Below are 27,254 nucleotides of genomic sequence, written 5' to 3'. Positions count from 1 at the left end.
GCCTTGTTCCGGCGGCCCTGCCCGGCGCGCCCCCGACCCCGCCCGCCGCCTCCTCCCCGCCCGCCCCCGGGGCGCGGAGCGCGGCTGTGCGGGAGAGACAATAGAGGGGCCGGGCGGGCTCCGCGCAAACCTGCGCGCCCCGGGGATGGATGGCGAGGTGTGCGCGGCCCCGGGGTCCCTGCACCGGGGGATGGGGCTGGAGCGGGCTCGGGGTGGGGAGAGCGGGGCTGGGGGTGGGGGGAAGGCGGAGGAGGGGGGCGATGCCCCTTTCTGAGCCCAGCCCGCCTCTGTGCTAACCCGGCAGGATGTGGGAGACGGCAGGGCTGCTGTGAAGAAAGTCCCGGGGCTGGCCGGAGGCTGGAGAGCGGGACATGTTGCTGGTGCCCCCCTGATGCTCCCCGGGTGGCGAAGGGGAGGTTGGTGAGGAGCTGGAGGACGGCGACGCGAAGCCACGGTGGGGGAAATCCGAGGCTCCGGCTGGGAAACCATGGGGAGATGCAATGGGAGATGTACGCTGGTCGGATTCTGCTGCCTGCAGCTGGTAAGGCGAGGGGCTGTCCGCGCTCATCGGCATGCCGGGTTCTGCTTTGTGCGAGATGTTGGCTGTCACCCCTGCCCACTCCCTCTCGGCGGTGACCTTGCTGTGGGACCAGCTTGGGGATGCTTCACTGCCAACCCCCCGCACCCTCCACCCTTCCCCAAAAAAGAAAAAAAATAATAATCGAGGAGGGAAGTGCCACCCTCATCCCCTGCCTCAGTCCAGCGCTGGCTGAGTTGCAGCAGGCTCGGAGATGGATGCCGAGCGGTTCCGATGCTGGCAGCGCCTGAGGATGCGTCTCCAGCAGGTGTGAGCTTTGTTTCCAACTGCAATCTCTTCCCTCTGATTTTGCTCCCGCCGGCGCTTTCCCATCCTGCTGGCTCCAAGGATGTTTCTTGGGGTGCTGGTCCCCCGAGTCGAGGCAAGAGGGAAACTTGGAGCCTCTCCCAGCACTTTGTAAACTCTCCTGCTTCCGAGTGGGACCGGTCTGGGGGACCCGCGGCTGGGGGACTCGGGGCTGTTGGGGCAGAGAGAGAAAGCAGAGGTTTCATCTGGATGGGATTGTTTGGCATCGTGCTTGCTGCCACCCCTGAATCAATCTTCATCAGGCTGCTGGCAGAGGGGGAAGGAGCATGTGGCGTGTTCAGGGGTTTCCTGATCAAACCAGCACTGACAAACTTGCAATTAATTATACCGACCCAGTGGTTCCTTAATCAGCATCCCACAGCTTGGCCACACAGCCACGCCAGGGCTTGTCAGGGTGAGGAGAATGAGGAGATGGGGGGACTGCTGGTGGTGGTCAGCCTGTGATGTCCCCAGGGACTGAGGTGATGGAGGCAGTGATGGAAAGGGGCTCAGGCTCTGCTCTGGAGATGATGGTGGCATCTTCCTGGCGGGCACTTTCTTCCTGGCATCACTCTTGGTCATTCTCCATCCTTCAGAAGGCAGCGAGTGGGGAGGGGTCCCCACTTCAGGATCAAAGGGTGGGGGGCACCCAGCCAGTCGTCATTGCAAGGGGCAGAGCTGTGGGGGGCTCATCCCGGGCTGAAGTCCTGTTCCCAGCAGGAATAACCTCTCTTGTCTCCAGCTGTCCCCAAGTGTTGGTCTGTGAAGTCTTGCTTTGTGCTGTCCCCTTCGCTAAGGAGAAACCCCCACGGGTGTTTGCTGTGTGTGCAGGAGTTCTCTGGCTTCCAGCCACTTTTTTTTTTTTTTTTTTTTACCACTCAGCTCCCAAGCAGATTTATTGGTGTTTATTCCTGGAGATATCTCTGATCCAGGAGATTTTCATCTCATTTATCTTAGAGGCCAAAATGAATCTGTGGGAAATCCCAGGCTTGGAGAGCAGCTCCTGCTCACACCTGGAGAAACTTTGTGATGCAGATTTGGGTCAGGTTTCCCTTTCCACCCCTCACCCTGGGTCTCCTTGTGCTTCCCTACAACTTGGCTCTGGAATTGTCCCTTACTGGTGGCCTTTCCACCCAGCTCATTGTACCCCAGCACAAACCCTTCCAGCCTGTGGGATATTCTCCCAAGCTCCTTCCCAACTCTGAGGCATCAGCTTGCACCCTGATAGCCATGGGCACATGCCACCACCTAGCACCTCATCCCATCCCACAGCCTTGGCACCTACCCCACCCCATGGGGAAAAGGTGGTTCTGGGTGCCTTGCCTGGGGTGGGGGTCTGGGTGCCCACCAACAGCTCTGCTCTGAGCCAGCCCCCAGGTGAGGGTCGGGGCAGATGCCACCGGGGTGTCCCCATGGGTAACATCCACTGGGGCTGGGGTTGGACTGGTGTGTGCTGGGGCTCCCTGGGTCAGGTTGTGCCCATGTCCGAGCTGCACTGCAAGCCCAGCAGCCTCATCAGCTGTGCCTCAGTTTCCCTTAAACAGAGGAACATAGGTGAGGCTCAGCCTGCCCTGTGGGGATGCCACCATCTCATGCTGGTCCCCACTGCAGCTCCCCAGGTGACACCATCAACCCATCTTCCCTTCTGGTTGGATTCCCAAGGGATGCTCTTCTTGCAGGGTGCTGGGGAGAAGGTCCTGGTGCCCCGTGGAGGGATGGGAGCTCTCTCTGCTCCACTCAGGGCAGCACTTGCACCTCAACCAGTTTGGGCAACTGATTTTCAGGCTGTGGCACAGGGGGGAGCCCAGACAGCTGCTTTGGAGCATCCAAGTACCCCACCTCCTGCTTCTCCCCAGCTCAGGGTGACCATACTGCCAGCATGTGTCCCTCTGGTCCCAGGGGACAAGCAGCACCCACCAGATTTTGCCTCCCCGTGTGGTTTTCTCCAGACCCCCAAGCCAGACACACACCTGCCCTGCCCCACCTGCCCCCCACCTCCCAGGAGACAGCTCTGCTGCAGAGGGGTGATGATCTATTTGATCTTCTTCATCATCTGGAGCACGGGGAAATGCTGGGGAGGGGCTGGTGGTGGCTCAGTGAACCTTTCTCCAGAATGCCCCTTGGTTCTGGGGGGGCTTGTCTTTCCTCTACTGGAAGATAAGAGGTGGTTGGCTGGAAAATGACCCCAGAGGTGACCCCACTCTGCTCACCAGCATGGGCAGGGGGTTGGAGAGCCACAGGCTGTGATGCTGGTTAACTCTGGAGCCTGATGGTGTCAGTAGTAGATGGGGACAGTGCAGTGACATGGGGTATTGGGATGTAGAGTGCTGGTGGTTGGCACATGTCTCTTGGCCATCCTGCTCTGGATGGGGCTGTGCTCAGGTGCTGGAGCAGGGCAGGCTCTCTGGGGTGGGCTCCATCTCCATCCCAGCGTGGTGACCCCACTGCCCCCCCATGGCATGGGGCTCATCAGAGGCTGGGTCACAGCTCCAGCCCCGGAGCCAGGTGGGTTCAGGAGATGCTCAGCACTCCCACCTCCACCCAGCGGAATCGGCTCCGGTTTCAGCTCCTTCTTTGTTTCTCTCCTCTCCTTTAATTGGCTGGAAAAAGCAAAAGCTCAGTTGGCACCTCCTGCCTGCTGGAGGCTGCTGGGCTGGCATTGGTGGGCTGTGCCATGCTGTGCCATGCCATTCCATGCCATTTCGTGCCATGCCATCCCCTCTCCATCAGCCTTCCAGTGCCGGGGTGCAGGACAGGGGCTGTGGGTCCATCCCACCCCACTTACCTGAGCCCCAAGGTTCACAGGGGTCACCAAGAGCCTCCAGGCCATGATCCCCATCACCCAACCAGTAGAAGAAGCTCACGGGGTTGGCTTCACCAAGGATGGGTGAAGGGAGAGGGTCCCATTCCCTGTGTCCCCCAGCCACCCACCAGCCCTGGGTGGCATCTCCTTACCCAGCAGGACCCTTGGGGCCATCATGGCCCTGCTGATGAGACCATCCTGGCCTTGCCCTCTTACCTCTGCTGTCCTCCTTTGCCTGTTCTTGGCCACCAACCCTCTGTCTCTGTCACCAGGGCCACTCAGCCACCTCCCGGATTTGCCAGCAGCTTTTGTCCTCCTGTGGTTCCCATCCTGCCCATGGTGGGGACAACACGGGAACAGTGGGGCTGGAGCTGCCTCCCTGGCCACCTTCCTTCCCACCCTCGGGGAAGGGGGAACGGAGCCGGGTTGAACTCTTGGCTGGGGGTTTTCAATTACACAATTAAATGCACAATTAGCTATAATTACCAGCGCTCGGAAGGCGCGACTGTTGATAATGGGCATGTAATCTACTGCAGGCACTGTTTATCCTGCCCAGCTCCTCTCCCTAATGATTATGGAAAGCTTTCACATTTGCATGGTTGCCATGGCAATGGGGGGGGCTGCTGGTGGCAGGGGGAGGGCCAGCCCCCCCGTTCCCCCCACCCCATCTCTGCAGGGGGGGACACGGTGGGTGCGGGGGTCCCTCCACCCCCACGGATGCTCTGGGGGGTGGATGCTGGGGAGGAGGGATAGGGATGGGAAGCACTGAGGATCCAGAGGCAGCCTCAGGGTGTGTCAGAGGCCTGAACAACCCCGACCCACCTTGTCACCACGGGGTGACCACCCTGAGAACCTCAGGAGGTAGCCTGGGTGCTGGTGGCCATGGAGATTCCTCCTGGTTGGACCCCCATGGGAATGTGCATCCCCTGGTGCCCCCTGGTACATTATTCACAGCCAGAGCTTTGCTTGCCAGGCTGCTGGGAAGGTTTATGGGCAGGCCTGGGGAGGCAGAGCCTTACAGCTTGCAATTAAAACCACAATTAAAGCGTAGAGGTAAACCTCTCCATTCCCAGGCCCACCTAATGTGCACCCAAGAGTATTAATGAGCCGGGCTGAAGAACTCTCTAAATCATTCATGTCGGTTCCTACCAGAGCTGGGATCAAGGGGGACTGGAAAATAAATATCTTGGAGGGCTGGGTCGTAGAGAAAATCAAGGGATGAGGCAGAGAGCAGGCTGGCCTGACAGCAAAGCCATGGGAGAAGGGAAAGGGAAGGTTGGTGCTCGATGTGATCAGCAAAGCCCGTGCCCTAATTGATGCCTGGGAAAATAAAGCTTGTCCAGCCCAGCTTGATCTTGTTCCTTGCTGAGCTCACAGGTTTGGCTGCTGCAAAGGACCAAGCTGCCATAATGGTGCTGAGATGCTGATAAACCATTTGATTTAATCCTGGCTGGCTTGTGGGTAGGGGAGAAATTAGCACTATAAAAAATCAATTCTGCTGGTTTGGGTAGTAGAAAGGAGAGAGAGAGAGAGAAGGAATAAAATCATTGCCAGAGAAAATGTGTGGAATGATGGGCTGCTGGGTGAGCATCACCTGGCATGGGGTGAACAGGGGACAGGCCCCTGGTACCATGTCCCTGCCAGCCTCTGGGGAACCTGGAGCCCAAAATACATCCCCAAGGCATTGGGAAGGCTTGGGGAGAGAGCTCTGAGGCTGGAAGTGGCTTCTGGAGAAGCTGGTCTGGGGGAAGATGGAGGTGGAAGAGATTCCTGGTACTGATGGTCCCCAGTGCAGGAGACCCAGGGTGAAGGGAGCAGCTTTGAGGGAAATTGAATTCCTGATGGGAAATCCACATCCTTCCCCAGGACCCACCCCACAGCTGAGCCCATGGCACTGCCAGCCCCACACTGATCCTGCTCCCCCAAAACACCTGCAGAGTGGTGGTCATGGCCATGGGGAGGGTGCAGGGTGCAGGCACAGAGGTACCAACATCCTCCCAACTTTGTGCTGGGGTTGGAAAAAGGTTCTGTGACCCGGCAGCTGTTGGGGGAGCAGTTCTGCTGCTGAGGAGCCCTTGGGGTGCTGCAGCTGTCATGGGGATATCCTAATGGAAAGGGGATGTCCTTATGGAAAGGGGAAATCCTCATGGGGTGGGACCTGTGTTGGGGTGATGGGTCCCCCTTTCCCATGGGCTGTGTCCCTCCCACACACACCCCAGCAGGGATTGGGTTTGGGATGGGTGCTGGGGGCTCAGTGTGGGTGTCAGAGGCTCAGTATGGGTGCTGGGGAGCTTGGCTTGGGGGTTTGGGGTGGGTGGGTGCTGGCAGGACCCCAATCCAGGCTGGGGGACTGTTTGCAGCCACAACTGGGACCAGTTCAGGGCTTCTCTGCTGAGCATCCCTCAGGTGCCCGGGGCTGGTGGGGACAGCAGTGGCACTGCAAAGCCACCAGTGCTGGCAGAGCTGTTGGGCTCCCAGCCCAGCTGTGTCCCAGCTGTGTCCCAGCTGTGTCCCCATCATCCTCCCTGCCCACACTGGGTGACATCCAAGCAGGGGACACGGCCTGGCTGGGGGTCACAGCTGCACGGTCACACAGAGGGGACACAACCAGGGGCAGGGCAGGCAGCAAGCTCAGGGCTGGCCTGTGGCTAATTACCTTGATTAGGGCTAATGAGCACCCTGGGGCAAGCTGGGATCTTCCCATAACAGGATCAATAGTGCAGCCCTTCCCACCCCAGAGTCAGTGTCTGAGGGACAGGGAGGGGAGAGAATGGGGACAGAGCAAGGACAGAGCAGGGACAGAGGGAGGACAGACTGGGGACAGAACATGAAGCCCTTCGGGGAAGGGGTCTGGGAAGCTGAAGGGTTGGGGGGGCCCTGGCTCTGCCTTGGGACTGTCCCAGTTTGGGACTGGGGGGCTGCAGGGAGCTGTGGATGTGTCACTCTGCCTGGCATGCCCCTGCCATCCCATGGGGACAGCCAGGGCCAGAGCCCCAGTTAGGAAGTGTCCCAGGGGAGAGGAGGAGGCTGGGGGGGTGAGGTAGGGATGAGTGGGGGCATCAGGGAGGGTGCTCAGGGGGGTCATGGAAGATGCTTGGGGAGTGGAGGGTGCTGGAGGTGAGCATGGAGGATTCTTGGGCTAGGACCAGAGGGTGCTCAGGGTGCTCATTGTGGATGCTCAGAGTGAGCATGGAGGATGCTGGGGGTGATCACTGGATAACTGAGGTGCTCATGGGTGCTCAGGGTGCTGATAGAACAGAGGATGCTTGGGGTGATCCTGGAGGCTGCTGGGCCAGCACAGTGAAGGATGCTGAGGCTTCCAGGAGCCCCTGGGAAATCCTCTTGGCTCTGCCTGGGTGCAGCACTGGCTCAGGTTCCTTGTGGTCCTCAGCTCTTACCTGGAAATGCCATCCTGAGAGTCCTTGTCCCCAGCCATCCCCCAGGGCTCTCCTGCACACACATCCTCCTCCTCCCTGTCCCCCTTACCCACCTTGGGGGGCAAGACAGCCCCATCTGCACTTCTAGGACTTCTCCCCCTGCTCCTGTCCCCTGCTGTCCCCTCTTCTGCCACCACTTCCAGCCCATCACCAGCTGGTGCCCAATTCCCCAGGACTCTCAGGGGAAACCAACCTGTCCTGATCCTCTTGGGACATCTGGTCCAGCTCTGCTCAGGGAGAGGGGACACAAGTGACAGACACGGAGCTGGCACTGAGTCCCCGTGGCGGTGTGGGGACAGGGTGGCTGGGGGGGTGGTCAGTGCAGTGAGGTTTGGGGGGGTCTGGGGGTGCCTGTTTGCTCTGTGGAGTTGGGGGTGGCACTGGGGGGGTGTTATGGCACATGGGCATGGGTGGTGACAATCCCTAGCAGCCCCATGGCTGAGCTTTGGTGGGGACATCATGGGGACAATACTGAGGGGCTGGGAGGGGGTGTGGAGCTCACGGGAATCTGGGCTGGGGGTCCCCATGGCCCTGGCTCTCTGCAGCCCTAGCTCTGCTTGTGTCTCCTCACCTTTTGTTCCCAGGGGACAAGCAGGATGTCACCTCCTTTCCTTGGAAGGAACAGAGGGCAGGGCCTGGAGGGATGGGGACATGTGCAGGCTCAGTGCTGGGATCTCTTTTGTTCCCTCCTGAGAAGCTGCATCCCAGCTCTGACCCAGAGACTGCAGACAAGGGTTTCAGGTGGCATCATCAGGCTGGGATTGTCCCCACCTGCTCCAGGAACACCAGTTGATCACTGAAGGCTTTAGATAAAGATATCTTGAATTTCCCCCCCTGAAGCTCATCAGTTGTTTGGGTGGTGGTGAGCAGAATTACTGGGGGGGAAATGAGCCCAGCAGCACCCATGGCCTGGAGACAGGACTGGGGGAACCCCTGGGATACCCACATGCAAGATAGCCTGGACCCAGGACTAATTCTCCAACACCTCCTGGGGTCCCCACACCATTCCCCTCATGGGAAATGGGGCTCCAGGGCTCTCCCTGTGTCCCCCTTCTCCATCTTCTCCTCCCCAGGATCCAAATCCCATTAACAACCCCAACCTTGCAGCAGCCCCAGCCCTAATTAATTTTAATCAAGCCCCACCCCCCACTCCAAGACCAGGAGATGCTTGGTGGCCAGGCTGGGGAGGTCCTGGGGGGTCCTGTGGGGAAGTGGTGGTGGGCAGACAAAGCAAACCCAGCCCTAACAAAGGGGCTTGAATTATACATGGGCTGGTGGCCACCCTGCAATTAGCCATGGCCTTGTTAGACAGGTCCATGGGGGGGTTGGTTCCCCCCCAGCAGAGGAGGGGATGGAGCAGGGGGACACAGGGAGACCCCCGGAGCCTCATTTCCCTTCGGGGGGACTCCAGGAGGTGCTCAGAGCATTACTCCTGGTTCCAGGGCATGGGGGGCTCCATGTGGAGACCCCAGGAGCTCCCCCCCAGTCCTGGCTCCGGGCCACGGGTGCTGCTGGGCTCATTTCCCCCCCATAATTTAGGTATGGAAATTCTGATCCCTCCTGGAGCTGCACCCAGAAGCAGGGGAGGGAATGTGTGGGACGGGGCAGCACCCATCACCCGGGCATCTCATGTGGTTAGAGGGGACAAAAAGCTGGTTTTTTGGGGTGGAAATCCCTGCTGTGGGGCTGGGCTCTCATCCCTGTGGGATGCAGAGGATGTGAGGGTCCCGCTTTTCCTTGGGGGTGGCCTCGTCGCCCTGCTCAGCCGCGTTGTTGTCACCCGTCGCGACATCCCAGTGTCACTCCTGGTCATTAAAGGAGGTGGCGGAGCGGAGCGGAGCAGCCCCGGGGCTGGTTCTGGGTCCAATCCTGGGACCTTCCCGTGCAACAAAGGGGGTGGCAAAAAGCACCACATACACATCGGGGAAAAAAACTCCCTTCCCGAAGGCGGTGGGTGTTAAAAGCGACCGAACCAATTAATAAAAGCAATTTTTATGGCTGCTTAAGAAGTCTCTAATGAGCTCCCATCCGCGGCAGCTGCTAATCGCCGCGGTTAATAACGCGCCGGTGGTCACGGCTCCGGCTCCTCATTAATTCCCCTCCACCAGGAATGGGGAATGGAGCTGGGTGACAGCACCAGCTCCTGGGAAGGCCTCCAAAATCTCCAGGTTTCTGGTTTTCTGCGGGCGGCGCAGCCCTTTGGGTGCCCCACGGGATCCTCCTGGCGTGGGGGTGGCAGTGGGGGGACCCTCCTGTGCTGCGTGGTTCTGCTGCTGGAGCTGTGGGCATCTGTCCACACCCCCGGTGGCAGTGATGGTGACAGTGATGGGGGGAATGTAAAGAAAATACCGGGTGGGATTGTAATTAAGTCTCCCGGTAAATCACGAGTGGCCCTGACGATGCCTTGCACAGAGTTTTGCTCCTTTAAGCACCCCAAAACCAGCGTGGGTGCTTGGGGTGCTTGGGTCCCTTCTGAGCTGCTGTTTGATGGTCCTGCTGCTTCCCACTCCCCGTGGGGGGGCCGTGGGGGGGCTGTATTCAGCCCACGGGAAGGTTTATCCCTGCACCTTCCACCCATGGGTGCTCTGAGCATCTTCAGCTTGCAGGGTGCTGGGAACACAGCCAGCCAGGAGAAAACCCCAAAACCCTCCCAGAGCTTGGGGTTGTTATTCAGTGTAGAAATAAGAAAAAAATCCCCAATTGCCCGAGAAATTCTGGCCAGAGGGAGACAAGAACGGGCATGACAGCAGTGCCCCTCACCCGAGATCGTGGCTGCCCGTGGGTCAGGGAATCACCCCAATGAGAGGAACACCCCCTGGGTTTATGGCAGCTGCCTCCTCACAGGCTGTTGGGCAGGTGAACCTCAAACCCAGATGTCAGGAGGAGTTTATGCTGTATTTTAAGGATCAAATCCGGGCTAAATGCTGGAAAACCCACCCATATCCACAGAGCTGGGGGGGTGCACCCCACCACCCATGGGTCCCACCTCCCTTCATCCCTCCAGAATGCAGGAGCATCCCCTCCTCCTCCGGAGCATCTCTCCCCTCCCACAAAACCAAACATTTTGGAAGCCACGCGTGGGTTCGCCTCCCCACCAGCTGCTGCCGGCTGCTCCTTTCTCAGCACCGCTCCCAGGGATTATTTTTGCTCTCCGGCTCATTAAGGGGGTTGTTACCAGGCAGATTTCCTCACCCGATTTTCTCCTTCCCCAGCCTGCGGGTCGTGGGAGGAGGGACTGCCGGTTTCCATAGCGATGCGCTTGGCTTTAATCAGGATTTCTTTCCTGGGAGAATTGATTACGAAAGGTGTCACTAAATAAGTCAGTAAAATTGGATTTTTTTTTCCCCCCCTTTTTTCTCCCCTCCATCGGATTACATTAACGGCGCCTTTGAGGTGCCGGGTGAGATCCGGGGGAAATTACCTCTCGCTTCTCGCAGCTGCTGGGCTGAAGAATTTGAAGGGGAGAATTAGCATCGAAATAGCCTGGGGCTTAATCCTTGTCCAGACCATCCCGGGCACCGCGGGCTGGTGGGGACACCTCTGCCAGGAGCCATCCTGTGCCTGTGGGGTTTGTGTGAGTTTTTTGGAGATGGCTTTGTCTTCCTCCTCCTCTTTCCAAGGGCCCAAAATGGTTTTTACTGGGATCCCCCTTGGGCCAGAGCTTGGCCAGAGCTCCCCACCAGCTCCTCCTCCCTCCCCATCCCACCCAACCCCAGGCTTTGGCTGTGTCCCACCCCCAGAACTTGTTATTTTGGGGGTCAGGCTCTCCATATCTCTCCTGGTTCCCCTTCTGGTTTGGTCTCCCTCTGCAGCTCCCAAACCTGAACCCAAGATCTTCCCAGATCAAAGCCCAAGATCCCCCAAATTGAAACCAAAGATCCCGCAGGTCTATGCCAAAAATCCACCAAATTCAAGCCCAAGATCTTCCAAATTTAAGCCCTGGCTGTAGCTGCCCCAAGTGGCATGGCCAGGCTCTGCCCTCTTCTTAGTTTCTGCTCCTGGATTAATTAAGGTTCCAAGTTGTCATTCAGCAGGATCCAGCCCAAAGCCATCTCGGTGCCAGCCCAGAGCTCCCAGCCCTGGCTTTGGAGCAGCTCTCACTTTGCTGTCCTCAGGTCACGGCCCTTCTCCAGAGCTTCCCCTTCTGGTCTTCTCCACCACCCCTCCAGACCTCAAATTTGCAGCACTGTGAAGGTTTGGGGGTTTCTGCCCTGCTGTGCCTCAGTTTCCCTTCCTCTATGCTGGGGTCAAAACAGGAGGGGGTAGGGTTTAACCTGTCTTGGGCAGTGGGCACTTTGCAACCCTGGGGCTACATCTAGAGGATGATGATTTTTTTTTTTTATGATTATTATTTGTATTAATATTTAATTTGATGTGAGGGTGCTGAGCCCCAGGTTCCCCCAGAAGCTGTGGCTGCCCCATCCCTGGCAGTGTCCAAGGTTGGATGGGGCTTGGAGCACCCTGGGCTGGGGGAGGTGCCCAACCCAACCCATTCTATTATTATTATTATTATTATTAATGCCATAAGCCCCCTCTGAGCCATTCCCAGCCCTCCCTGTGCCCCTCAGAGCCAGATGAAATCAGGAGCAGGGATTTGGAGTGCAGGGCTCAGAGGGGACCCAGCCAAATGGGTGCTGGGGTCCCTGGGGGATCCTGGGGAACGGTGCAATGGGTGCCCCCGCCCCTAGGGGTGCAGCTCCCCCCCGGGGCCATGTCCAGCCCACGGAGAAGGGGTTTGTTGCCCGTGGGGAGTTCCCGGGGTGCAGCGTCTAGACAAACGCATCCAGCCGGGACTGCTGCTGCGTTCCCATGGCAACGCCGCCGGATGCCCCGAATGAAATAAATCACCGGGAATTGGGGGGGGGGGAGGGAGAGGAGGGAAAGGAAAGCCCACCGGATGGTTGGGGGGTGATGGGAAGCTGTGGCAGGGGACGCCGCGTACCCCAAGTCTCTGCCTGTGACCCTGCAGACACATCCCAGAGGTTTGGGATGCTGGGGGCTCCAAAATCCAGCGAGGAGGGAGAAAGGGGCTGTGAGGGCGCCAGGAGCTCCCCAGAACCCACTGGCATCCACGGGGGGGATCGCAACAGCTGGGGAAGGACCCAATTGCTGCCCAATTTTTTTTTTTTTCCTCCTGCCACGTTTTGCAGCGGGGGCTGCTCAGCCCTGGAGCATCCTCTGGGCCAATCTTCTCATCACTCTCTGCTACCCGAGAGCAACCCAGGCTCCGGTGCCTTTAATTTCTTTGCGATTTTTTGTGAAAGCTTTTGCAAGTTGGAAGTAGGTCAAGAACTTGTTTCCAAGTCATTAACTGAAGTCCCTGGGTTTGCAGCGGTGTTTGCACCTTCTGAAGAGTCGATCCGCTCGCTCGGCGCTCATTGAAATCGCAGCCAAGTTCCTTTCCTGGAGCGGGGGGGCTGCAGGATGGAAACACCTCCGACACTTCCTCGAGAGGAAAAATCCTGCAAAATGCCTTAAACTCAAAAAGCCCAACTCAAAAGAGAGGTTTGGGGGGGTGGGTGAGCCTGGCAGAGGGTGCTGGGGGCTCAGGGTGGGGGTGTGGAGCCCTGGAAGATTCTTCGGTTGGGACCAGGGCTGGGGTTGGCTTTGCGGCAGCGCCTGGGATGCTCCATCTGCTGCGGGGACACCCCTGGGACATGGGGAAATGTCCCTTCCAGGGACTGACAGGTCAGGCATCCCCATCCTGCCCCACAGCTCTGCCCCAGGGGTGTCACTGCCCTAAACCTGAGCTGATGTCCCTGCCCATGACAGGGAGTGGGGCTGGATGAGCTTTAAGGTCCCTTCCAACCCAAACCATCCCATGATTTTGTTTTATTTTATTTTTTATTTTGGCTTAACCTCCTAGAGAAAAGGGGCAGAAACCCCAGGGTGGGCTCAGCTCCCCTTCCGCAGCACAGAAGCCGAATAAAACCCCTCAAATATCTTGGAATTGCAGCAAAACGAAAAGTTCAATCCCCGGCGAGCCCAGACATATGGTGAGCGGGACAGAACCACTCGGCTGCTGGAGAATAACCCAGCGGGGGGGCCCGGAGCTCCGCTCCCCTCCTGCCAGACCGCGGAGAGGGGGGCACAGGGGGGTTGGGATTTCAGCCCGGGGCGCAGATGCTGCCCCGGAGACGAAGGGCAGAGGAGCCAGGGGAGCATCCTGCCTGCTCCTGCCTTGCTCACACTGGAAAAAACCAAAAAAACCCCATCTGGATTGTCAGGGCTCTTCAGTCTTTGGGGAGAATATTCTCAGGAGGAAATTATTTTTTTTCTCTGTAGTGGGAACTCTTTCCCATTTATTTTTCCCCCCTTTCTGGGAAATCTCAGGGGGGATATCCCCTGCCCCTGCCCCTGCCCCCATGGCACCTTGAAAGGGTGATGGGGAGGTTTGCTCCTGCCTCTAACTGTCAGTCACACCCTGGGGAAGCTGCAGGAGGAAAGCTGAAGTTTTTGTGTGTGTGTGCGTGGTGAAATCCTCTAAAAATCTCCTTTTCTCCAATCTTTAGCCCCAAAGGGGAGCTCCTGTGCCCACATGCCCCGTGGGATGCAAGGCTGGAGGTGTGGAGACGACCCTCTCCCCAGTGCCAGAGCGAGGTCCCATCCCTCTCCACCCATTAGTTCTTGAGGTTTTGGGGCTGTCATGTTGTATTTGTGTCTGTGCCACCCCGTGTGCCATCGGACATGTCACCCAATGTGTCATCCCCATTGCAGGCAAGGAGGGGGGCTGGGGGACAGTGACACCCCCCCCATGGGGACCCAGGGCCCATCCTCACTCCGGTGACATCAGTGTCACCTCCCCTGGGCACTGTGGGAGAAGGATAAATCCTCCCTGTGACATCCAGGACTGCTGAGTCCCCAGAGGCATCTGCCCTGGGGTCACTGGTGGCCACAGGTGGCTGTGTCCTCACATCCCTTCCGTTTTGGTGGTAATTCCATGGGCTTTGGACAAAGCTCTCAGAGGCATCAGGTGTGACAGATGTGCTGGGAGGCTCTGCTGCCAAATCCTTCTCCTGCAAATCCCAGGCAGGGTGATGGGTTGGGAAGGGCTGTGATGGCTCCAGCTCATCCCTGGTGGAGATGGTGGGAGGAAGGATGGACCTGGGCTGTGCTGGGACCTCGTGACCACCCTGCCCGTGTGGTGTCCATCTCAGTCTGCAGAGAGAGGACTTGGTCCCTGTCCACTGAGCAGGGCAGGGTTGGTTTTATCCCACAAAGAGAGGGTGGGGTTCAGAAGGGGTTCCCCCCCCCCCAGCATCCTCATCTCTAAATGGGAGAGGTGCAGGTTTGATGGACAGATGGTTATGGAGCTGGTGGGATGGTTGTGTCCCAGGAGCTGCAGCCAATGGTTCAGTGGCCAAGTGGAGATGGGTAATGAGTGGTGTCCCTTCAGGATCCATACTGGGACCAGTACTGGCTGATATCTTCATCAGTGGCATGGGCAGTGGCATGGGGTCACCCTCAGCAAGTCAGGAGATGATGTGAAGCTGGGTGGGATGGGATGGCATCTAGAGGGACCTGGACTGGAGGAGGGGGCTGAAATTCAACCAGGCCAAGTGTAATGTCCTGTAAAACCTGGGACAGGGCAATCCCCAGCACCAGTACAGACTGGGGGATGAATGGGATTGAGAGCATGCCTGTGGAGAAGGGCTTGGTATGATGAAAAGCTGGATGTGAGCTGGCAACGTGTCCTGGGCTGCAGCCCCAGCAGCATGGCCAGCAGGGCCAGGGAGGGGATTGTCCCCCTCTACTCTGCTCTGGAGAGCCCCTCCTGCAGTGCTGGGTCCAGTTCTGGGGTCCCCAGCACCAGAAGGACATAGAGCTACTGGAGTGAGGCCAGAGGAGGCCCTGGAGATACTGGGAGGGCTGGAGCAGCTCTAGAGCCAGGCTGGGAGAGCTGGGGTTGTTCAGCCTGGAGAAGGCTCTGGACAGAACTTCCAGGGGTGTTTCAATATATTAAAGCCCTCACTAGAATGCTGGAGGGAAACCACTCAGCAGGGCTGTAGAAGGAAGGCAATGAGCAGTGGTTTCAGACTGGAGAGATCAGGGTTGGGCTGGATGTAGGGAAGAAATGTGGGTGGTGACCTGGCCCAGGCTGCTCAGAGAAACTGTGGCTGCCCCATCCCTGACAGTGTCCAAGGCCAGGTTGGATGAGGACTAAAAAGGATGTGAGAACCCCACCAAGTAACAGGAGGGGTGTGAGGAAGGTGAAGGCACCAAAACCAGGGAGTGATTTAGGGACAGGTGATCTCCTTCCCACTTTAATTTGGTACCAGAATTCCCCCAAAAAACCTAAACAAACTCCAGCACAGTGTTCTGTTCCCATGTCCCCTCCTTCCATGTCCTCCTTGGCACCCACCCCACACTGGTGCCCTCCCCCCCATTCCTGCAGCTCCCCAGCTTTGATTTCTTGATTAGAATAAAATCATTACACCCAGGCATTTCAATTAGCAGGACTCAGGCCCCAACTAATTGCTGTGATTTGCTGCCAGGAGAACTTTTGGGGCCAATCAATAAACCAGAGAGTGTTTAATTCAGAGGGAGCCCTAAAACTGGTTGCATTGATTGGCTGCAGGTTTATCTTCATTAGGAGGAGGCTGTGGTGTGATTCCTCAGGAGAAGGGTGCTAATAAGGGGGGAGGGACACATTAATAGGGCTGCTGTAGGATGGGAAACTGTCTTGGAGGAGGGCAATCTGGGAAGGATGCTTGGAGCTCTCTAAGGCACTTGGGTTTGGGGGGGTTGGATGCTGAGAGTCCCCAAGCTGCTCAGAGGTTTTTTTGTGGAGCACCAGGACTGGGCTTGCTCATTCTCTTGCTTTGTTAGGGCCACTGCTGAGGAACGTTTGGTGGTGGCTGTGGGGAAAATCTGAGTGTCCTGGGGTTTGCTGCTGGGGGACATCTCACCCCTGAAGGATCATTCTGGAGGAGAGAAGGCTTCAGTGGGGAGACCTTGGGGCATCTTTCAGTGCCTGAAGGGGCTCCAGGAAAGCTGGGGAGGGACTTGGGACAAGGGAATGGAGGGATAGGATGAGGGAGGTGGATTTAAACTGGCAGAGAGGAGATTGAGATGAGATCTTCAGGAAGCAATTCTTTGGGGTGAGGGTGCTGAGCCCCAGGTTCCCCCAGAAGCTGTGGCTGCCCCATCCCTGGCAGTGTCCAAGGTTGGATGGGGCTTGGAGCACCCTGGGCTGGGGGAGGTGTCCCTGCCCATGGCAGGGGGGTTGTAATTTGATGAACTTTAGGGTCCCTTCCAACCCAAACTGTTCTAGGGCTCCATGAGGGTGCTGTGGGTGTGGGGTCTGCAGCAGTGACAGGGGCTGGGAGCAAGCCAAGAGCAATGATCTGAGACCAATGTCTGAGTTGGTGCTCGCCCAGCCCTGCAATGCCCCGTGTGAGGGTTGCCCACCCTGTGCCCCCCACTGCCCTGGAGTGTGGCTGTGCCTCAGTTTCCCCACTCATGACACTCGGTGTAAAGCTGCTGCCCTGCCCCTGGGGCTTCGGAGCTGCAGCCCCAGCCCCCTGTCTGTGTCTCTGGATTTGCTTCACATTAAGCAGGCTGAAAACCAACCCAACCCCAACAGGTTTTATTTTTCACCTGGAGGGAGCCTGTTCAGTACCAGCAGACACAGCTCAGTGTTTTACCCACCAGCGTGACTCCAGCACCAGTTTGTGATGCAGTTAGCAGTCCTTGCTCCTCTGCAGGGACACCGTGGTGTTGGACATTTGTCTGGGGATGAAGAAGGGTTCTGGTCACCCAGGTTCTCCCCAGCTCCTCCAGCCTCTCCCAGCTGCCTGGGCTTCACTGGGAGGATGCTCCAGCTCCTTGGGGTGTTCTCGGAGGCTCTTCCCAACCTCATCCCTCAGCTTGGAGCCTCCCCAGCAACCCAGAACTTGGAGCCTTTTGCATCTGGCTCCTGCTCAGCAGATCGATGGGGGCCGTAAAACCCCCGGGCGCTGCTCTCCTTGTATCATTTATTATTTACATGCCTCAATTTAAAAGATTTACAGCCGGGCTGTCAGTGTTTCCAAAGGCTGTTTCCTCCGAGAGTTTAAATAGCGGGGAAGTGAATTAAGCTGCAACTCAAACAGCTTCGGAACCGGCCCCGAGGATCCAAGGGCTGCTCCGTGTCTCTGCAGCATCTTTACCTGAGCCCGGGGTTCTGCTTCCACCGATCCAGCGGATCCTACCCCAGGAATCGGGAAGGGAACGGGATCCCCCGGTCCTTGGCTCTGCCTTTGGCTTCCTGCCTTAGAAGAGGCGTAAATTAGAGCCGGTCCCGCGAGGGTGTGCTGGGGAAACTGAGGCACGGCTGAGCCGGGGCTCATCCTCCAGAACGCTCAAGGAAGGGGTTTTAGCACCTCATTTGTCCCCCCCTCCCCTGTAATGCAGAGGGCAGGGACACTGCGGGGCCCTGGGGCAGCCCCGGGGCTGCAACCCCCGGGGGGTGGCACTGGGATGGAGCTCCTGAAATCCAGATCCCTGCAGGGAGAGGGGGATGGAAAGTCTGATTCCTCATCTGCTTTTCAGGATAAAGAAACTCCTGCTTTTCTACCGGGATGGGGGTCACTGCACTGAGGCAGGACTCGGGCCCCGGAGCTTATGGGTTTTTTTCAGGTGAATCTGGGGCATCTCGGAGAGCAACGAGATGGGGCTGGGCTGGCAGGAGGACGAATGGGAAGAGGATTTTTGGTCTGTAGGGCTGCTGGGAACATCTTGCTGCTACCCCATCCCTGTGCCCCTGGGGACTGCAGTGTCCAGTGCATCCCAGAGTCCTCTATAAGCTCACAAAAAAAAAAAAAAAAAAAAAAAATGTAGCCTCATCCAATCTCTTTTTTAACCTCAAACCATCAGCGAGTCCTCCAGCTCTGTCCCCTCACTTTTGCAACCACCTTTCTCTAAGCTAATCCTGTAATTAAGAGTAATAGATCCCGAGCAAATAGAGCCATAAATAAGGGCTGGGATAACGGGGGGATCACACCAGGCACCGTCCCTAATTTTCCTGCCGTGCATTTATCAACCTGCCAGCAGGTCTCTGTTAGGGGCCAGGGATGCTGCCAGGGAACCAACCCCAGCGGCATCCGAGAGGGAGGCAGGGGCTGAGCGGGCTGAAAAATCGCTTTGCAAACCACCAGAGGATCCTGTGCCACAGGGAGGTTTGTCCCTGGATATGCTGAGCTCGGGGATAAACCCATCCCGGAGGGTGATTTTCATCAGTGCCTGAGACTCGGGGAAACTGAGGCAGGAGAGTGCTGCTAAGCTGCCATCTCCCTGCTCCCAATATTCCCCCCCTCCCCTCCTGGCATTCCCCCAGCCCCTGCATCCCGCGGAGGTTTCAGCTTCTCCCAGCTCATTCCCCACCGGCTTCCCGTGAACTCCCGGCTGCTCTTTGCCTCCAGCATCCCGGGAGCTGCTGCTGCCCGATGTTTAACACCCAACCCCCCTGTCCCTTGGCTGTGTTGCAGGTGGCTGCTCTGGAGAGGCAGATCTTTGATTTCCTGGGCTACCAGTGGGCACCCATCCTGGCTAATTTTTTACACATCATGGCAGTTATTCTGGGTATTTTTGGGACCGTCCAGTACCGATCCAAATACCTCATGATGGTAGGTACCGAGCTGCATCCTCACCCCCAGGGATGGCTCAGCCCCAGGTCCCCTCCTGGACCTAAAGCCCAAACCCCTTGGGGATGTGGGGGGGACTCAGGGAATGGACGGAAAGGGGGTTGGAGAGGGGGGACCGTCCCCTGGCACGGCCCTGACCCCCTCTCCTCTGGCAGTATGCAGTGTGGTTGGTGCTGTGGGTCGGCTGGAACGCCTTCATCATCTGCTTCTACCTGGAGGTTGGACGTTTGTCACAGGTAAAACCCTCTGCTCTTCTCCCCTTCATCTCCCTCCACTCCATATCCCTCCCCTCCACATCCTTCCCCTCCATCTCCCCTCTCTCCCTCCTTACTCCGTTGTCATGCCCCTCTCCCTCTCTCCCTCTCCCTCTCTCTCTCCCTCCCTCCCTCTTTCCCTCTCCTACTCCTCTTCCTCCTCATCATCATCCTCTTCCTTCTTTCTCCTCCTCTTCCTCCTCCTCCTCCTCCTCCTCCTCCTCCTCCTCCTCCTCCTCCTCCTCCTCCTCCTCATCATCATCATCATCATCATCATCATCATCATCCTTCTCCTCCTCCTCCTCCTCCTCATCATCATCATCATCCTTCTCCTCCTCCTCTGCTCCTGTCCCACAGGACCGAGATTTCATCATGACCTTCAATACCTCACTGCACCGTTCCTGGTGGATGGAGAACGGGCCAGGCTGCCTGGTGACCCCGGTGCTCAACTCCAACCTGGCCCCTGAGGACCACCACGTCATCACAGTCAGTGGCTGCCTCCTGGACTACCAGTACATCGAGGTCCTGAGCAGTGCCACCCAGATATTCCTGGCGGTACGGGCAGCTCCTGCACCCTTCCTCATCCTCCCCAGCTCCCCGAGTTGAGAGTCATGGGGTTTTTTTGGGGGTTTTTTTGGAGGGGATGGCAGAGATGATGGTGGCAGAGCCCCCCAGGTCCATCTGGTCCCACCATGCACCCGTTGGTAGCACCAAGGTGTTGGCTTGGAGTGGGGAAGGGAGGAGCAGAAGGATGCTGTGCCAGCACCCAGGGGTGCTGCCCAGCCCAAGTCCTGGCTGTGGGAATTTGGGGGGTTCCTGGTGTGATACACCCAGGCATTGCCTGGCTGGAGTTGGGGCTGGTGGGAGAGGGGTGTCCCCCCTTCCTGGGGGCTCTCTGACCCCATGGGGAGATGGGAAGGGGACTTGGGTACAAAGCTCCTGGGGAGCCCTGGGGAGCTGCAAGAAAAGAAAGCTTTAAAGGGAGTTGGGGGCAGAGCACCCACCAAAGGGGCTCAGCACCCTCTGCCCTGTGGTCCTGGTGCAGTGCCAGCTTGTCCCCAAAAAAGCCACTACCCCTATCCCCCCAGCCCAGCTGAACCCACCCAACCTTGCTGCATCCCAACCCAGCACCCAGACCTACAGGAGTTGGGCTCCAGCACCACAGCAGCTCTGATCCTGCCCAGGGGAGGGGGTTGGGGGGCCCAGGATGCTCCCTGGCACCCACCTGGCAGCACCCACCTCCATCCCCATCATGAACACCGTGCTGGTTGAGTTGCCCAGCACCCCAGCACCCAGCCACCTCTCTGCCCACTTCTGTTTGCAGCTCTTTGGCTTCGTCTATGCCTGCTACGTCAGCAAAGTGTTCCTGGAGGAAGAAGACAGCTGTGAGTGCTCCTGGTGTTAGTCCTGGGAGGTGGGAAAGCCACAGAATGGCCTGGACCAGCACTGCTTGGCACCTCTCTGGGGTGGCACATCCTGGCTGGGGACAGGGCAGCAATGCCTGGGTCACAACTGGAGGAAGGGATCCCTTTAGTTGGTTTTTTTTTGTTTTTTTGCCCCATTTTCCCACCCCTGATGAAGCAGATGGGCTGGGCTGTGAGGTGCCACCAGCAGGACCCCCTCAGCCTCCAGGAGGATGCTGTGCCCTGGCACATGGGGGACATGGACAGCGAGCCCTGAGCTGCTGGGTCTCCATGGCAACGGTGCAATCCCAGCTTTGGGATGCAGGAAGGGGATGGTGGGCTTGGGCTCCATCCCCACAGCAGCTCCTGGAGGGCTTGGGATGGTGCCTGCTCCTCACACCAGCTCCATGGCACCCAGTGCAGCTCCCCTGGAATCTGGGGTGCTGATCCCCAGCTGCAGCAGCTCCAGGGGCTGGTGTGGCTCTCAGTCACCCCGAATCAGACATCTCCTCTGGGGCACAGCACCTCCCCCAAGGTCCCTGCTCCAGTGTGGCAGAGGGGGGACAATTGTCCTTGCTGTAAAAAAGCCACATCCAAGGCTGAGAAGGGGAATGCTCCTTCTGGGGTGGATCCTGCTCTGGGGGGGCTGCAGGAGAACTGTCCTCTTCCCCTTACCTTTTCTCCTTCTCCTCCTCTTCCCCCTCCTCCTCCTCTTCCACCATCTCATCCTCCTCCCTGCTTCCATCTCCTGAAGCCACCAGCACCTGCCTCCCCCTTTCAACAGCCACCTGGGGCTTGGGGACAATGAAAGGGGAAGTATTGTGTCCTGCACAGCCCATGATTGAGGATGCATCCATCCATCCATCCATCCATCCATCCATCCATCCAACCTTCATCTGCCATTCATTAATTTCCACCAGCTGGCAGCTCCCAGCACCTCCTGCAAAACCTCACCAGGAGCTTTCAGCATCCTGCACCTTCCTGGGATCACCACTGGGTTCAGCCCTGGGGGTGCTGTGGGGCCACATCCCCATGTTTTCCCCATACACACACCTCTGCTGTTGGGGAAAAGGAAAATCTGGGTGTGCCATCAGGCCCTGCCTGCTCACCACTTGTTTCTGCACCCAGGGAGGTGGCAAAAACGGTGCCACCCCCATCAGCAGCTTGGGAGAGGTTGGAAGGGACCTCATCCAAGCTGGCCCTGAACACCTCCAGGGATGGGGCAGCCACAGCTTCTCTGGGCAATCTGTTCCAGAGTCTCAGCGCCCTCCTAATGAAGAATTTCTTCTTAAGATCCACTTTAAACCTCTTCTCCTTCAGTTTCAAACATTTCTCCTTCTCCTATCACTGGACACTGATGAAAAGTCCCTCTGCAGCCCTCCTGGAGGTTCCCTTCAGGTACTGGCAGGCAGCTCTAAGATCCCCCTGGAGCCTTCACTTCTCCAGGCTGAACAATCCCAGCTCCTCAGCCTCTCCCTGGAGCAGGGATCATCTTCGTGGCCTCCTCTGGCCTCATTCCAACAGCTTTATGTCCTTCTCATGGTGGGGACACCAGAACTGGATGCAGTATTTGAGCTTCCCTGGGATGCTGCCCTGCCCTGGGTGCTGCGGTGACCCTGGGGATGTCCCTGGGGTGCTACCTGTCCCCAGGGTGCTGTGATGACCCAGCACTGCATCCTGCATTCCCTTGGGATGCTGGGCTGACCCGGGATGCCTCACAGCCCCCGGGTGCCATTGGGGTGGGGGGGATGGCAGGAAAGTGTCCCTGCTGCCCTCCCCAGCTCACCCTCCACTGCTGTCCCCCCCTCTCCTCAGTCGACTTCATCGGTGGCTTCGACTCCTACGGCTACCAGGCACCACAGAAGACCTCACACCTACAGCTACAGCCACTCTACACGTGAGTCTGGGCTGGGGGGGGACTGTGGGGACCCTCAGGGGTGCTTGGACATGCTCAGGGGTGCTCAGGAATTCTTAGGGATGCTCAGGGACACTCAGATGCTTAGGGGTGCTCAGAGATGCTCAGGGACACTTAGGGATGCAGAAACCCCTCCAAGGTGCCCATCACCCCATCACAGCCCAAAAGATGAAGGTCTATGGGTCTGTTCTGCCTCACCCAGAATCCAGAGGGTTGCTCAGGCCTGGGCAGGGGTAGGGGATTTGTGCCCTTGGTTTGTATTTTGGCTGCTTTTTGGCTGCTGAGCTTCCCCACCCTGGGGCTGCCCAGGGGAGCAGCAGCTCTTCAGATAAATGCAGCTGAATTTTGGTTTTTTTTTTTTTCTTTTTTCCCCCTCTCCCTTCTCCATTAAGCTTAACTAGATAAACACTCAAATGAGATAAGGCTGCAAAGTCTGAAGGGATTTGCCTCGTGTGGGCTTCTGCGGGTGCCAAAAAGTAATTATATTTTAAGCCCTGTATGCAAATTCAAGGGCACACCACACATCAGAGCTGCAAGAAGAGGGCTGGGGCGGAACAAAAGCTCTTGTGATACTGCTCAGCCCTCCTTGGGTGTTTGGGCATAGAGGGTCTCTCATGTGTGGGTGTGGGTGAGCACCCATGGGTGCCTTGCATCGAGCTGGTCCTTGCCTGGGAGCCCCCCAGCCCTTTTGGGGTGAGTGGGGCATGGTGGGGTGGGACCTTCCCGGGATGGGGACATGGGTGATGGCACTGGTGTCACCCTGGGGATGGATGTGGGTGTCCTGCCTTCCTTTCAGCTTTGGGGGATGCAGGAGAGCGTTGTCCCAGGGATGGGACATGTCCCAGGGATGGTGTCCCCAGGGGAAGCCCTTCAGCACTGCCATGTAGGGACCCTGCAAAGCCAGGGGGAGCAAAGATGGGCAGTGAGGAGGGAAGAAAGGGGGGGGGAACCCTGCCTGAGGCTCTCCTGCCTGCAGCCCCCAGCAGCACAGGGGGAGCTGTGGGCCCAGCACCCCTTAAATGCAGCATTTGGGGCTCTCAGCACCCCCTCCCTCTAATGAGATTGCTTCCTAATTAATCAAGCTTGCTCAGGCTTGGGGCAGCTCTACAGGCAGGGCTTGGGTGGGGGGAAACTCACACTCAGACCCCTGCCACCTCCCCCTCTGTCCCAGTCCCTTCCATCCTACCCCAGCAGCTCATTAATCAACCATCACCTAATTAATGAGCTCTAATTCCTATCAAGTTGCCACCCTTACCCTGACAGTGGTGCCAGGGACACGGGGGGGGGGGGTCTCACCTTGTCCCCAAGGTGGGAGATGCCGGGTCACAGGGAGCCCGTCAGGGACACAGGGATGGGGGATCCCATCTGGGGGGGGACAGGACACCGGGGGTCTCCCTGGTGACAGAAGGCACAAGGTGCTTTCCCGACGTGGTCACTTTTGTCCCCAAGGCCAGCCGGGCAGGGGGGAGGCGGGGCTGCAGGCCAGGCCTGAGTAATTAATTAAAGCTAATCCCCTAATTAACGGGAATAGGCAGCAGCCGGGCGCGGGGGAGGGTTTCCACCCAGCGGAAGGAGGAGGAGGTGACACGCCAGCTCTCAGTCCCCTTGGCTCCCTCCAGGGTGACGCCAGGACCCCACCCGCCGTGTCACACTCGGGCACCGCGTGTCCCCTCCACCCCGCGGACGTGCGTGTGTGTGCGGGGGTCCTGTGACTCCCCAGCCTCTCCCATGGCACAGCGGGATGGGGACCCTGAGACCAGCTGAGACCTGGGCAGTTGTGACAGGGGTGGGGGTGTGGGGGGGCTGGCAGCAAAGTGGGGGGGACGGGCAGCATCTGTCCCGCTGTGGTCAGGGCTCCCGGGGCCCTCCGTGTCCCCTCGATGTCCCCTCGATGTCCCCTCGATGTCCCCTCGATGTCCCCTCGCTGCCCTCAAGAAGCCGGGGATGCGAGAGGGGGTCAGGCCCTGGCAGTCCCGGTGTCACCACCCGTGGGGAGGACATCACCTCTTTGGGGGACCCCAGCCTGGCTCTCGTATATTTTTAGGGGGGGGTGACAGGAGGGCGGGGGCCCCCTTGGGTCACCCCAGCTGGCAGTGGCCCCTGGCTGTGACTCCTTGTCCCCATGTGGGGACAGACACGGTGATTTTGGAGACCCCGGTGCCAGCCCTGACCCCCCCTCTCCCTTCCTCCTCCAGGTCTGGGTAACCTCCTCTTGGCCCGGCGTGGGACCCAGCGGCCACAGGACCCCCCCTGGAGTGAACTGTCCCACACCCGGTGACACGACCCCCGGCAAGGGGGGGTCCTGACACGACCCTGAGCCACCCGCCCCCCCTCCTGCCTCCCCACACCCCCAGGACCCCCGAAATCACAGCCAGGAGCTGCAGGTCCAGCCCAGCCCAAACCACAGCGAGATGGGGGGGGGCCTGGTTATGGGGGGGTCCCCTCCAAGCCCTGCTGCCCCCTTGGGCTCCCCCACCCTGCCCAGGATGGGGACATGGGGACACATGGGGACAACTGGGAAGGTGGCATCACTCACGGACATTCTTTTCTTCTGTTTCTCCTGGTTTTTCCTTGGAGCAGTGGGGCCGTTCTGAGCAGGAGGGGTGGGACTGAGGGGGGTGAGGGAGCTGGGGCAGATTTGGGGTGAAAATCAACTGGTTTGGAGCAAACTGAAACCGGGCAGAGGGGGTAAATATGGCTTTGAGGACAGCAGGGCACACAGGACAGCTTCATCCTCTGAGGGCTTGGGATGGCCCCAAAAATGGGGGGTTTTGCTCCCAGAAGGAATTTTCCAGCCCCCTCAACCCCCCCAGTTGGCTGAAACAGTGGGGAAGGGCTCAGCCCAGGCTGCCCCCCCAGCCCTGAGGAGCTGGATCCTACTGGGAGCATCTTGCCTCAACCCCCCCGCCCCTAAACCTGGAGCTGGGGGCACAGCACCCCAAAATCCCCCCCCTATTTCTGCTGTGTTTTGAGGAGGGGGTCTTGCTCCAGCTTGGCAATACTGACACTGCTTCCACACAGCCCCTGCCTGGCTGTTCTAATGGATCTAATGAATGTTTTGGGTTGGTTTTGTTATTTTTTAGTTTAATTATTGAGGCTGGGTTTTGGTGGTGGGTTTTTTTGTTTTGTTTTTCTTTTTCTTTTTCTTTTTGTTTTGGGCTTTTAAAAAAAATTTTTAATTATTCTTTTTATTTTAAAGTGCCTGAGTAGACTCTGACTGAGCACAAAATCCCCATCTCCCCCCAGGCAAGTCTGTACCAGGCTTCCACCCCCCCTGGCTGACATCAGCAATGCTCTGCCCCCCACCCTGGGCTGCCTGGTGCCCCCCAACCCCTTGCTCAGCTCTCTGACCCCTCCATCCCTTTGGGGTCTTGGTGACAAACCCATCCATCAGGTTTGGTGGCAGAAGGGGGGAGATGTCAGTCCATATGGGGGTGGTTTTTTGTTTTGGTTTGGTTTTTTGGAGGGGGGGTTGTACAAGGTTGGTTGGGCAGCAATCACTTGGCTGGGGATTAAAACCCTTGGAAGGAGCTGGGAGGAAGAAGATGATTTCCTGAAGCATCCCAGCTCCCTCCTCTTTTTTCTCCCTCGTTTCTCCTGGATCCCTGGAGCTGGCCCCAAGCCCACCCTCTGCATCTGGGAGCAAGGTCACACAAATTCTGCCTCCCAGGAGTTTTTCCTCCCATCCTGGGGGTTACTTGGGGATCATTTGTGTACCCTGGAGCGATTTGTCTTTTCCTTTTTGTGTTCCCTCCCAACAAGCAGCCATGAAGTGCCAACAACCCAAGGTGCCCCAGGCCAAACCCTGGGCATGGGCTGGGGCTTCTCCACCCCCTCCAGCCAAGCTGCAGACTTTACAGGCAATAATTTTTCCACCTTTTCCCCTTCTGTTTGTTTTTTTTTTTTTTTCTGTTTTGTTTTGTTTGTTTGGGACTTTTTTTCCCAAGGAAAATAGCATTTTTCAGGCAACAGACCCTTCTCCAGCCCCCCAAAACACATCCCCACCCCCAAGCTCTGCCCAGCCCTGGGGACAGCAGCATCTCCAGGGTTTTATTTTCCTCTCCAGGACCAAGGATGCTCTCGCTGCCCTGAGATGGGCTGGGAAGACACCCGTCTGCTCACAGCCCTGCTCACACCCAGCGGGAAGCAGAAGGAAAAGCTTCCCATCATTTAAAACCCATTGGAAAGAGCTTCCCTCCCCCCTGGAGCTCAGCAGGAGCCAAGCACCGGTGCTCCGTGACCTTTTCCAGTTTTCTTTTCCATTGGCTTGTTTTTATACAAGACTGTATTTGTAATGTGAACCCAGGATTTCTTTTCTATTCTGTAACTATAAAAGTCGAAGGAAAAGTTTCACCCAATGGCTGTTCTGGTTTGGGGGCATTTCCCTCCCTTCTGCAGCTGAATTGATTAAAACTTGCTGGGTTTTGGGGTTTTTTTAAACTGTTTGCTTCCCCCCTACTTGTTCATGTTGCTCACTTGCTGGTTCTGCATCCCCCAACTCCCCCCTGCCTGGTAACTCAGTGCTGCTTTTGAATGATGCTCAGGTGAGATTCTGCCTCCATCCTCACTGCCTCTGCACAGGTAGTTTCCTCTCTGATAACAGAAATAAGAAATAATATTCCTCTTCTAATAACAGGATTAAAAAAAAAAAAAAAAGGATAAATGCCAAAAAAACAGCATCCCCCATTCCATCCACCCATGGGGCAAGATCAGGGGCTGGTGCCTCCCACCCCTGTGCTTGGGGGTCTGCAGCTTCCCTTCCCTGCAAAGGAATATTAATAAACCCCAAAACAAACATTCTTAACCCACCCCTGACCCCCCCCAGATAATATTAGCAACACCCCGGGGGGTATTTTTCTAGTTTGAGCTCCTGAAAGAAAGTTTTCCAGCCCCAGGAGGGGTGAGAGTAGGGATGCCCCAGCTGGTTGAAGTTGC

The 27,254-nt window shown here is 57.8% G+C and overlaps 1 protein-coding gene across 1 annotated transcript; it reads left to right on the top strand.

The window, feature by feature from the left end:
* The first annotated feature begins 386 nt into the window (after positions 1–386).
* NKAIN1 (sodium/potassium transporting ATPase interacting 1) lies at positions 387–24,599 on the top strand. The gene is made up of 7 exons (XM_030464445.1): positions 387–541; positions 18,592–18,729; positions 18,903–18,983; positions 19,359–19,556; positions 20,326–20,386; positions 22,220–22,301; positions 24,515–24,599. Exons 1-7 carry the CDS (start codon positions 488–490, stop codon positions 24,522–24,524), a joined length of 624 nt encoding a protein of 207 aa, XP_030320305.1. The 5' UTR covers positions 387–487; the 3' UTR covers positions 24,525–24,599.
* Positions 24,600–27,254: the final 2,655 nt, after the last annotated feature.

Source organism: Calypte anna, chromosome 23 (assembly GCF_003957555.1).
Source record: "Calypte anna isolate BGI_N300 chromosome 23, bCalAnn1_v1.p, whole genome shotgun sequence".
Classification (NCBI taxonomy): domain Eukaryota; kingdom Metazoa; phylum Chordata; class Aves; order Apodiformes; family Trochilidae; genus Calypte; species Calypte anna.
The sequence above is the reverse complement of the archived record's forward strand: the minus strand, read 5'-3'. Positions and strand labels throughout refer to the sequence as shown.

Coding starts and splice junctions, on each gene's coding strand:
- NKAIN1 (XM_030464445.1), top strand. CDS start 488: ATGGGGAGATGCAATGGGAGATGTACGCTGGTCGGATTCTGCTGCCTG. Junction 18,730..18,902: donor GATCCAAATACCTCATGATG/GTAGGTACCGAG, acceptor CTCCTCTGGCAG/TATGCAGTGTGGTTGGTGCT. Junction 18,984..19,358: donor AGGTTGGACGTTTGTCACAG/GTAAAACCCTCT, acceptor CCTGTCCCACAG/GACCGAGATTTCATCATGAC.